Source organism: Chiloscyllium punctatum, chromosome 10 (genome assembly GCF_047496795.1).
Source record: "Chiloscyllium punctatum isolate Juve2018m chromosome 10, sChiPun1.3, whole genome shotgun sequence".
Taxonomy (NCBI): domain Eukaryota; kingdom Metazoa; phylum Chordata; class Chondrichthyes; order Orectolobiformes; family Hemiscylliidae; genus Chiloscyllium; species Chiloscyllium punctatum.
In genome coordinates this window covers 49,123,605-49,136,050 of record NC_092748.1, presented here as the reverse complement: position 1 = coordinate 49,136,050, position 12,446 = coordinate 49,123,605, and the positions used below count along the sequence as shown (strand labels likewise).

The 12,446-nt window shown below is 37.4% G+C and overlaps 1 protein-coding gene across 5 annotated transcripts in view; it reads left to right on the top strand.

Annotated features, from left to right (window-relative positions):
• Positions 1 to 12,446, top strand: part of itprid2 (ITPR interacting domain containing 2) — a 155,851-nt gene that overhangs the window by 127,376 nt on the left and 16,029 nt on the right. For all 5 annotated transcript variants that reach the window (XM_072579072.1, XM_072579076.1, XM_072579077.1 and 2 more), the window contains 4 exons: positions 2,780 to 2,865; positions 4,834 to 6,093; positions 6,487 to 6,567; positions 8,513 to 8,640. In XM_072579072.1, coding sequence (XP_072435173.1) covers positions 2,780 to 2,865; positions 4,834 to 6,093; positions 6,487 to 6,567; positions 8,513 to 8,640 — 1,555 coding nt within the window. The remainder of the gene's footprint in view (positions 1 to 2,779; positions 2,866 to 4,833; positions 6,094 to 6,486; positions 6,568 to 8,512; positions 8,641 to 12,446) is intronic.

The following is a 12,446-nucleotide window of genomic DNA, read 5'->3' as shown; positions in this document are numbered from 1 at the left end:
GAAGTGATAACTGGAATAACTTCACAGAGGCCTGTGTACCATCACCAAATCACCATTGATTTACAGGTGGAGAGTATTTGACACTGATCCAGCTCCCTCAAAGTGAATGACCAGAATCTCTGATCCTCCTGTTTATATCCATCAGCCAGGACTCCCCGATTGGCACTGTTAACCTGGTCTAATCAGGGAGGTCCCTAATCTATGAGATCCACCTGGCTAATCTCGTTCAAATCACAACAGTGACCAGCAGTGAGGCATTGATTTAATATTTCTTCTTTCAAGTTTGCCTTTTGGGAGAAAGCCTCCAGGGTTTCTTTGAAGGTGGCTGATTTGGCTGCCAAGTACCTGACCGTAATAACAGAGTATTCATGGATGCTGATGTTAGTTGCAAATTAATTTTCAGGAGAAGCTGAGTATTAAAATGATTGTTACAGCCTTCAGCTTTGGGTCCCCATACAAAAGCCTTTACCAATGTGAATGTATGTTACCAGCCATATTGGATGTTTAGGCACAGGTTTTACATTGTAAAACTGGTGTAGTAACAGACTTCCTAGATTAGGTTTTTTTTACATATTGTATTACAATAGTGTTCATCACAACAAGTACTTAGTAATCACACTTTTTTGTGAATAAATGTTTGCATTCCAATTCTTCTTGATGAACAGTTAAAGAATGAATGTTGGGCATTTTCTAATTAGGTTCATCAAATGGTTCCAAAGTAATTGTTCCTGGTTCTCTTTGTAAAAGTGTACAAGATTTACTAATGCATCATTGATAGAAGAGCTGTTATGCATGTGCTGAAAATGACTTGTTTGGTCCATAGAAACTAACAGATGGGGCCAGAAGTTACAGCACAATATTTTTTTTTGTTTCTGAGGTAAAGTAAACTTGGAGCTGCATAGAGTTGATTTTGATTTTGCAACCTGGTTGATAATTGACAGATTTCCTTCCATTCTGTGTGACCATAACTAATCAGATAACACCTCTCTGTACTTTGATCAGAAAACATGATTATTTGGTACAATATTTTAAAATTGCTCATGTCCTAAGTAACATTAATATAAATTGCTTTATAGCAGCCTGTTAAATAATAATAATTTACAATGCAATCAACATATGCTGCCATTAAGATAAAATCTAGTTAGTTTGCACCTATCAGAGCTTTTCAAATGATGGTAAATAATTTTGTAAGATACTGTTACTTTGTGGTTTTATGAATTATTTCATTTGAAGGAATAGACATCTCTCTTGGTTCCATAACACAAAAAACATGTAACAACTGTATAGCAATTGTCCTTTATTACTTTCTCAGATGTTAATTCTGGCAAAATTGAGAGTTAATTTGTATCAAAGTTTAGCCTTTCTTCGGATGACCCAGTTGATTAAAGTGATGCATAACTAAGCCAAACAAGCCTCAAGTTCACTCCCTGTCCTTTATAAATTAACGGGTCTGATTAGGATTCTGGCAGCATGCTACAATCAATCTTAGTGCCTCAGGTTAGGAAGAAGAAATTTATCTAGGATTACTGCCTCCGATGATTTTTCAATGTCACCCACTAAATCTGTGCATGCGTTGATGTCAGCTGAAGATAAATAAATCAAGCGTGGCTGTTATGCTCTACAAGATAGAATAACTTGTGAGCACATTGTCTAGTCCTTATGTGCAAGATTCTCATTCTGGCAAGGTATGATTCAGTGGAGGGAGTAATTTCATGAGGAAAAAGAGAAAAACGTGATAGCTGTTGAATAGCATATCTAAATCTGTCCCTCCTAATAAATGAGAGTTTATTATGAAATTATTTATGAAATTAAAGTTCAGAGGAGCACCAAGAGAAAGACTAAATCAATTATGGAATGTGGAGGCAAGATTTATCCGTCTGTGTCCTGCTGAAGGAGCAAAGGTTTTAGATAAGCCTCGTCAGGAATGAAAGTAATGTAATCTGCTATTTTTTGTTTGATTTGATAGTGCTCGGAGTTGCTGAGGGGATGTTAAACTAGAAGAGAAGATACCAAGCTTCTTAGTACAAGAAGCAATATGGGAAATAGATTGGGTGGCACAGTGGTTAGCACTGCTGCCTCACAGCGCCAGAGACCTGGGTTCAATTCCTGCCTCAGGCGACTCTGTGTGGAGTTTGCACATTATCCCTGTGTCTGTGTGGGTTTCCTCTGGGTGCTCCGGTTTCCTCCCACACTCCAAAGATGTGCAGGTCAGGTGAATTGGCCATGCTAAATTGCCCGGAGTGTTAAGTAAGGGCTCGATGTAGGGGTATGGGTGGGTTGCACTTCGGCAGGGCGGTGTGGACTTGTTGGGCCGAAGGGCCTGTTTCCACACTGTAAGTAATCTAATTACATATTAGGATCAAAAGAAGTATTGATCACCACAATACTGATATGAAATGCGCATCAATCAAAGAAGGAATAGCTTTTGTTTCATATTGCTTGCCTTGAGACTGAGAAATCTGTATAAACTTTATGTCAAGAATAAATGGGAGATTTTCAAGTTGTCAACTATGAGTTTTTTTAACATCTTAATGAGTAAAAAAACTCATTGCAAATGTAAGCTTACAGTATGAATATGCTCATCAAACTAGAAGTGATAATAGAATAGTCAATGCAACTTTGTTATGCTAGCTCAAACCAGTTTGAGTTTACCTTTGTGCAATGCATTCCATTCTAACATTATTAATTCTAAGTGCAACATTTCCATTTCTAGCTCACGCTTTGTCTGCGTGTATGTTAATTTGGGTTCAGATTTAATGAGGTCTGCTGTACATTTCAGAACATTTTACAAGGACCAGCAGCTCCCATTCTGATAGCAGCGGTTTTGCAGAAGATCCATCCTCTGACATGACTGGACAGTGTCAGGTATTACATTTTTACTTTAATGAAAGAAAATTGTGCCCAAATTTACTACTTAACAGTTACATTTTAGTTTTTTTTTAAGGAGAATGCAAATAATAGGCAGTAGAGGTCAGGAGTAGGCCCTATGCTTTCCCTCGAATGTTATATGACTTTTTGAAGGGGACAGTGAAGGAAAAGTATTCATGAAGAGAGGAGAAACTGCAGACTTAACCTTTGATAACCTTGAAAGAAGGATCTATTTTTCCAAAATTTAGGATACTTTTTGTCAGTTTGTACACTGATACACTCAGATTTAAAAGAGTAACAATTTTTTGCGTAACTATAGCAGGTTAATCAACATCTTAAAATAGACCAGAGAGATTTGTATCTGTGCAGTATGTTTTATTTTGGATCTCCAATCCTTGCAGTATTCTGTTTTTAAATTTGCAAGTATTCAATTTTTTTGAAATTATCTATATCTTTTAACAAATTGCTTATTGACATTTAAGGCCCTACTATTACAAGCAATATACTACAGTATCATGACGTTTACTAAAGGTGTCCAAATCTGTAATGTGTATCCACTTTAATTACCCATCTAAATTAGCCACACAATGTCAGGGGGATATCTGATTTCTAATGCACGTCCTGTTGACTTTTAAGAATATCTTTAATGTCTAATAAATCTGTTCTATCTGCAGTTGAAACATATACCTGGGGATACTGGTGACCTTTTTTGGTGACTGAGCCCCAGCAGATGCTGTAGGTCATGTATTCAGTAACTTTAAAAGCTGAGGAGGTACTAGTATTTGTCAAATAATCAACATTGATTTTTAAATTGGACAGCTGTATTCGCTGTTCCCTCCCTTGTGGCTCAGATGCTATGTTGACACATATCTGGTATCATATTCGGATTCTATGGAGCTTATGTTATTCTCTCCTCTTGTTACTTGGCACTTAATGCTTTATTTCTAGAATCTCTTGTTTTATATTTTTTCAGCAGATCAATTAATGCACTGTTGCTGTTTGTAAATTCTTACGTGTTGTCGTATTTCTCCCTAATCATTTCTGCAGGGAGTTTAACTTGAAATGATTTAAGATTAATAAAGTAAACTTTTTGACTATTTATTTCAAAATATTTTTACAGTGCATTTGGCTTCTATACTAAGTGTACATACTAAGATTGCATTAGATTTTACACATTACATTTCTAGAACAGATGATTGACCTAAATATATTTTTGTGACCAGTTCCAAGTAATAATTTGAGTAATAGAAATATGTTTGTGTGAGAGGCTGTTTTCATCGAGTAAAATAGTGGGAATATCTAAGACACTGGTGGGATTTAAAATCAACTTTGAGAGCTCTTGTAGTTAGTTGAGGGTTTATATTTCGCAAAACAATGGATTTTGTTTTGCTATTGATGCTATTTTAATAAAGCAGAAACCTCTCTTTTTATAAATCTCAGCTATGGAAGCAATTTCTTTTCAATCAGTAGTTGATCAATAACTTTAGCAGCAGTTTCCATTCCAGGAAAGAGTTCCCTTGAGCCAGCAGAATTACAGCATAGAGAGTTTTGTTGGAAAGCATATGTACGAGAACGTGACTCTAGTTTGCCACAAATTTAAAGGTTGAAGAGATCCTTGTGGTGAGAAGTTCCCAAGACAGTTCTTTTCTCTTCTACCCAATGGTTCAAATCCTCACACTCTATTGTGAAAACTAAATTACCTTTACAGCTGCATAGTTCCTAAATGATCTGTGCCCTTTAGACACATTTGAAGTCTGCAAACAGTTACGACATGTACGATGTTTACTGACCCATTTCCGAGTATTGACTGTTTTCTCTTTTTGTTGAAGTGATGAAAATGAAACTGAGTTTCTTAACTGGATACAAAATCATTTAAATTTAAGCTACTAGTGACTGATTGATTGATTGAATTAATTATATGAGTTGAATTTTTATGATACATTTAATTCTTGTGGTCTATCCAAGGGTCCAGATGGTTACCTGCAGGCTATGGGGAGCAGTGCTGATAGCTGTGATAGTGAGACAACAGTCACATCATTAATCGATGACCTTAAAACTCCTCAGAGTTGTGACCAACAGTTTTTCACTCCATTTCAAACACCGGTGGAAAACATGACTCTGGATCTTAAGGAGACAATTTTAGGGTTGAAGGCAGAACTAATTCCTGATGCTGTGATTGATTCACAAGGAGCAATGGTTGAGAATGATGGCAAGGAAGCTGCTGATGTGGACAATTCTGCGCAGTCAGGTGGACAGAAGGCTTTGGAATTTACTGATGAAGAATCTTCATCACAAGGTGACATGACACTGTGCCCAGAAAGTGACACAAGGTATGAAAGTGAAGGTGATATTCCTATATACTCTGGTCATCATAAAGCTGGACAAAGGCAGAGTAGCATGGATTCTGTCCTGAGTTGCTATTCAGAACCTGCTGCTTTAAATCTGAAGGATGCTGAAGCAATGAGTTTTTCTTCTTCATCAATAGATAAAATTACTACAGTACTTGAGAGAGCTAAAACAAAAACCTATATTGTCTCAAGTAGCTCAGGAAGAGCAAGACGTCCGGTGACCAAAGCAAATGATCGAATAATGCGAGAGGGAGAGAGATCACCCAAGAATGAACCTCTTGCACAGATGAAGCGATCCAATTTCCAAAGGTCTAGCTCACTTCCAACTACACTGCTCAGTCCAGTGCGAGTTGTGTCATCACTAAATGTACAGTTAACACCAGACAGTGGTTCACAGTGCAGTTCACCCTGTTTTACCTACAAATACTCTGCCCTGAAAGGAAAGGAGGAGATGCCTACTAATGAAGATGAGCAGTCAACCTGCCGATCAACACTCTTTATCCCATTTGCGAAGAGAGAGAATGAAAAACAGTTCACTTGGAATAGACATCAAGAAATGCCACAACATAGGTTGAGTTCACAGTCGTTACCAATGCCTTCACCTCTGACACAGTCTTGCTGTTCTCTTCATACACTTCCTCCAGACTGGCAAGGCCAACCTCTCCATGATCACATGAGAACCAGGAGTATGTGCAGCACTCCCAACCTCATGGAACCTACTTGTGCAACATGTACAGCACCTTTTGGACATTTGTATCCCCAGAGACCCATGGCACACTCTTATCATCACGTTCCCATGAATCCTCCATCTGCTATTGAATCACAGCTTCGTGGAGTCCTTCATGAGATTAGAAGCACAGTACAGAATCTTTCACGGGTAATGAAACATCATTTCACTTAGAGTTGAGGAATTAAGATTACTTTGCCTATCTTATAAATCTAGAGGTGATTGGAATGCCATTTACTTCAATGTCTTTTGGTAACAAACAAAACGTATATTTCTGAAATGTGTAATTTGAAAGATTAATAACTGTTCGTTATTTCATATTCACATTTTGTATTGTGTGAGAGAAGTTGGGATCGAGATCTGTGGTTGCATCCTATTAGTGTATCACTGACATATTGATAATGTGAAACATATTCTACCTTTTGATTACTTCAATTTTTCCCTTAATAATTAAGGTTAAATCTGTACATGATCTGAATAGTTTAAATATACCTCTTGGCTTTCCAAGAAGCTCCTTGCTAATCAAATTGCTTATGTTTTCAGATCCCAATGTTTCATGGGAGCGATCAGCCCTTTCCTTATTGTTCTTCATCATCAAGATTAGGTCTTTTACCATTGTATGAAGTAAGTTGCTTTCTGAAACCAAAACAGTCTATTACTTTTTGATGTTTTTATTTATAATGTATCAAAAGTGCTGGTGGGTGGCATGTGTCAGTTGCATTAGTGTTGTACAGTTATAACTGCTATGATCTCTAGTTATCAAATCACATTTCAACTGTGCAAATTTCAATGAAATGCTTTCAGTTTTAAGCATTAATGCTTAATTGCGTTTCTAATTCCTATACCTAGACTAAGCCAAAACACACACGCTCTTTTCACAGCACTATAGAAAAACATTGGACAAGTGAGCAGATCACAGATTTGTGAATTGTTGTGTTTTGATGGGAATTGATGTAACATATGTAACTTTTATCAACTTCACTATCACAGATACTGCTGCGATTCACAAAAGTGGTCCCACCATGACCTTCTGAAGGGTGACTAGGATTGTGTGGTAAATGCAGATGTTGTCAGTGAACCTTACATCCCATGACATTTTGTTTGAATTCCCTGAGCAAAACAGGAGCTGGATGCAGGGTCTTGCAGCCCTAAGAAAAGTCACTTAATCTTAACTGCAAAGAACTACTTCCTACTGCAACACTGGGAAGTGTATCTTCTGCAGGAACCATGTCATGTCAGAATAAAATTGATTTATAAACTAATGCATTTTGTATCAGCGTTCCCATTTTGTGCTATGGGCACACGAGAATTAGGTGCAAACTCAGCTTAAATTCTACCTGTCAGAAGAGGAGACTTTTATCTGGGGGGGGCTAAAGAATCCATTTGCAGCTATTTGTTTTACTTTGCCTCTATTATTGGCTGTGGAAGCACAGTAAATGAGCCCGTGCTAGTGTTGAAAATGGTGTTGCATGGCATAAATGTACTCCCATACATTTTGCACTTTGCAAGATAAATAATTACTGAGGTCAGTTTGATAGAAGAAATAACATGAGTAGAACTTTGGGACAGAGCATTATATTTGCCGCTTCACTTGTTTCATGGGCAGATTTTCCACAGTGTTCATTCCAGGTTCATTGGTGTTATTAACACTCAGAGTCACAGATTCATAAAGATGTACAGCATAGAACAGACCATTTGGTCCAGTTTGGCCATGCTGACCAGGTATCCTAAATAAGTCTAGTCTCATTTGCCAGCACTTGGCCCATATCCCTCTAAACCCTTCCTATTCATATACGTATCCAGATGCCTTTTAAATGTGGTAATTGTCCCAGCCTCCAGCACTTCCTCTGACAGCTCATTCCATACATGCACTACCCTCAACGTGAAAAGGTTGCCCCTTAGATTCCTTTTAAGTCTTTCGCATCTCATCATAAACCTATGTCCTCTTGTTTTGGACTTGCCACCCTCTGAGAAAAGATCTTGACTATTTACCCTATCCATGCCCCTCATGATGATTCTTGATAGTCCACAATGGAGGACTGAAAAACGATTGTGGCTGTCAGAGTTGTTCCTTTTTTTGTTTTGAGGTATTTTAGGTGTTGGAGCTGATTTCCTCAAATTCCAGGAACACTAATTACTGTTTTATAAGCTGTTGCATTGTTTTGGAGCTTTGGGGGACAAAAAGCTCTTAGTGAAAATCACAAAAAGGTAATTATACTTTGAAAGACATGAATTCATGATATCATGACTCTGCTTCTAAACTGAAGTATATCTTCACTGGACAGGCATTGCCTTCCTTTAATCAAAACCTGTTCAGCAAATGATCTATTTCATTTAGGAATGCGTTAATGTAAAACCTTACCATTGTACCAGCATTGAATTAAGATATACACAGTACTGTATTAGCAAGCCAAAGTCTAAATTCATCAGAGTCTGTGTTCAGCAACATCTAAAAGCTAATGTACACATTAGCTTGATGACAGGTGACATTAAATTTACTTTCATGCGAAATCTCAACCAATGCACTGCATCTGTAATATTTAAGTTTTTCTTCAAAACTTTTTTTCAGACTACATATCAAGAGTTGCAGATAATGAGAAGGAATCTGAATTTTTTTAGAACACAGATGATGGACTTGGAATTCATGATGCTGAGGCAGCAAACTTTGGTGTATCAGCATTTATCTGATGAGGAGAGGTGAGAATTTAAAGCCTTGCCGTTCATTTATCAGCAGTGATTTTATTTTCATTTATTCCTTTTGTAATACAAATACACAATTCTTTATCCAAAAGCCTTGGGACTAACTGGTTTTCGGAATTCGGAATATTTTAGATTTCTGAATAAGTAACAGTTTAACAATTAAATTTTATAAAATTTAATCAAATAGCAGACTCACCTGTGAGTGATACAGGCCCTGAGACAGAATTGATGCCTACCAGTGTTGGGTCACACCCCCATGTCATGTCTGAGTGATGTGGGTCAAGTGGGTATGGAGTTGGTTTAACTGTTTGCACGCGAAACAACCTTGTTAATGAGAGAAAAACTTCACAAAAAGTTATTCGGATTTTGGAGCTTTTCAGATTTTGGATTTTGTATACCTGTACGATATTATTCCATTTTGCCATTTTTTTCCATTTATTCCATTTTTTTTAAACTTACACTTTTTTTTTCCCTAAGTCCATACTAAATAGGTAATCTCCCTACAAAACTGTTAATATGTGTAGTGCATTTTGAGTGCAGGACATGTAGGAGATATTTAATTGGAGAAGACAACACAGAAGATTTTATTTAAATTCATTAGGAGTTACTGAACAAAAATTTTATTTGATGCATAAAAGCTAATTGCATTTCACTGCCATTTAGTAAGATACACTGGTTGAAAAGTGAATGAAGTTGAAATCTAACCGACAGTTCCTAGATCCATGAGAGCATGCGTTGCAGGGATGTTAGACAAACTAACGACAACACTGTGCTATAGGATTGGCCTTTCAAGGAGCGGGCGTATAAGGGGAATGGTGGGAGACCCTTTAGTTAGGAGAATGGATACCACACTATGCAGCTTAGATTGAGAGTTCCAGAGGCTGTGCTGCCTCACAGTTTGAAGATTGAGACCGTACCCTTAGTTTGCAAGTGGAACATGGAATCTAAAAGCTCTGATCCAGTTGTCATATGGTTGCCAATGGCATAGGTAGGACTGAGAAATAGGATCTGCCAAAGGAGGATAAGTTTAACAACCAAGCCTCATTTAACATCCAAAGCAGGCATTCTGCAAAGCAAGGACTCCAAATAAAAGTCAAGAATAAAATGAAAGCTAAAAGTTGCCTCATGCTGATCCTAATAATCTATGTGTCTTTAGATGAGTTCCTCATCAAACCTCGTTACATATTGTTATGTAGAGTTGACCCATTGGGTTAAAATCACATTGGGCTTTTTATAATGTTCTCTAATTTGGCTTCATACATAATGGCACGTAACTGTTTAGTGAGTTCCTCTGATGCTGAAGAAAAGTATTAAAACATTTAATTGTGTTAAAGCAGTGCTGGAATGGAAGTTTGTTAGACACTAAAGGGGAAAAAGTCTTATTGGGTGATAGGGTTAGAGCGTTTTGTGTGTGGTGTGGAGTGGAACTGACTAGATTGCTCTATAAAGAATCAACATGGACTTGATGTGTCAAATGCGCCTTTGAGTCATAATGGTTTTATGAACATCTAGGGACTAATTAAAAAACAAAAACACTACATGAGCTATTATAAAATTGACATACAATAAATAAGATGTGATGGTTGAACGTGTGGCTCAAAGATTAAAGTGGGACAATTATGTTTTGATTAATGTTTCTGCTCATCTGGGATTCTAAAACCAGGTGACTCTTCAAAGTAAAGGGTCTCCCCTTAGAAGGAGAAAATGAGGAATTTCTTCTGAGCTTTGTAATCTTTAGAATTGTCTCCCCAAGAGAGTGGTAGAAGTTGGGAGTCTTTGAATATATCAAGGCTGCCAAGCAGATATTTTCTAGACAAGGGAGTCTAGAGTTATTGGAGGACAGGTACGAAAGTGAAATTGGGGCCACAATTCTTTCAGGTAGAATCATTGACTTGTAGAGCAGCTTCAATCTGACCAAATGACCTACTCCTGCCATTTCTTGTGTTTTTATGACGAGGCTCCAAGTCTGTTGCATGTTATATTGTCATGAATGTATATCCCTAGATGTCTAGTATAATATATAATCTTCATTGACTAAAATATAATGTTAGTGTAAACCAGGTCGCAAGTGTTCATGCTGATTACAGTCACTTTCAAGGTGCCAGATCTATTGTCAATTCATTTTTATAAAGTGTCTACTTAATGGATTTGTAAATTCTCAGTTGTCTGGTTTTAAGATTAAAAAGCCTTTAGATTTAATGTATATTTTATAAGGACTGATGGTGTAATCTTTTATCAGTATTTCCTCCAAGGTTTGAAAATCTTATCACATCCTAATGATCAGACTGGCTGCAAAATACTTTTTTGGCATTTACATTTAATTCACTGCCATTTCTCCTCCAAATCTGCTCAACAAGAAGAAATCCTGTTTCTCTCTTTGACATGATTACCATTTGAGGAACGATCTGCATTTGAAATGTTAATGTGTGTTTTCTTATCAGTTGCTACCTGACCACCTGTCTGTTTGCAGCATTTTCTCTGTAAGTTACATAATTCAAATGTGTAGTTTGACCAGGACAATCAATAATTTCAGCATGACACCTTCCAATGCAAGCTCCACTATTGCCCACCTAGTCGAGCATTCCTCTTGCTTTTATACTTAGCTGCATTGAGCTTCAGTCTACTATGGTAGCTAGATGATGTTTTGCTATTTTGAGACTATTCATGGATAATTTCAGCCCTGTCTCTATTCAACCGCTGCCTTTTGGGCATTCACATTTGTTTTAAAAATAACTTGTTAGCTGTGAAGCATGTTGAGACATCTTGAGAACGTGTACAGTAGTATACATAGAACATAGAAAAGTACAGCTCAGAACAGGCCCTTTGGTTCATGATGCTGTGCGGAGGATTATTCCTAATCTAAAATAAGATAAAATAACCTAACCTACGCATCCTTCAAGTCACTGCTGTCCATGTGCATGTCCAGCAGTCGCTTGATTGTCCCTAATGACTCTGTTTCCACCCACAAAAACCTGTTTCTTTCTAGTTTTTTATCCCACTTGTATTTTCTTCCAGCTGTATCTCTATGAGCTATTTAATCTTCTCCTATTACACTAGCTTACTATTTTGATAAATTCTTCACTTATCTCAATTTGTCCCCTCCACTTCAACAGTCCTACCAAACTTGGTGTGATCCATGAATTTTACTGACCTGCATTGAACTTCTGTGTTCAGGTGATTTCATGTAAGTTAAAAGGTACACCATTGATCTCCAGCCACTGCATAAGCACTTCTCCCTACCTCCACACCCCTCCTCTCTAAAATGTACATGAATCTTTGAGCTGATGTCTTAACTATTTCCAAATTCTACTGTGAATCAGTCATTAATTTCAAGAATGGTTTATTCCTAAGTACCAGTCAAACTCGCATAAAAGTCAACTCTTGATTTCTGGTCAAAAAATCCAAACTCTTTCTACTCACCACCTGCACGCCAACAAAGTCAGTTTTGTCATGATGTAAACCTACTCATTGGTGGAACATAGAAAGACGCACCATCAAAGGTGGAAGTTCAATTCTTTATGCCTGTGCACATCAATACATGATGTCAATGTTACCATCTGTGTAATGCATGCTGTGTTTCCAATAGTTCCATTTCCTAAAATGTTAATATGGCACAACCTTAGAACAGGAGAAAGTGAGGACTTCAGATGCTGGAGATCAAAGCTGAAAATGTGTTGCTGGAAAAGCGCAGCAGGTCAGGCAGCATCCAAGGAACAGGAGAATCGACATTTCGGGCATAAGGCCTTCTTCAGGAATGTTCAGAAAGATTCCTGAAGAAGGGCTTATTCCCGAAACGTCAATTC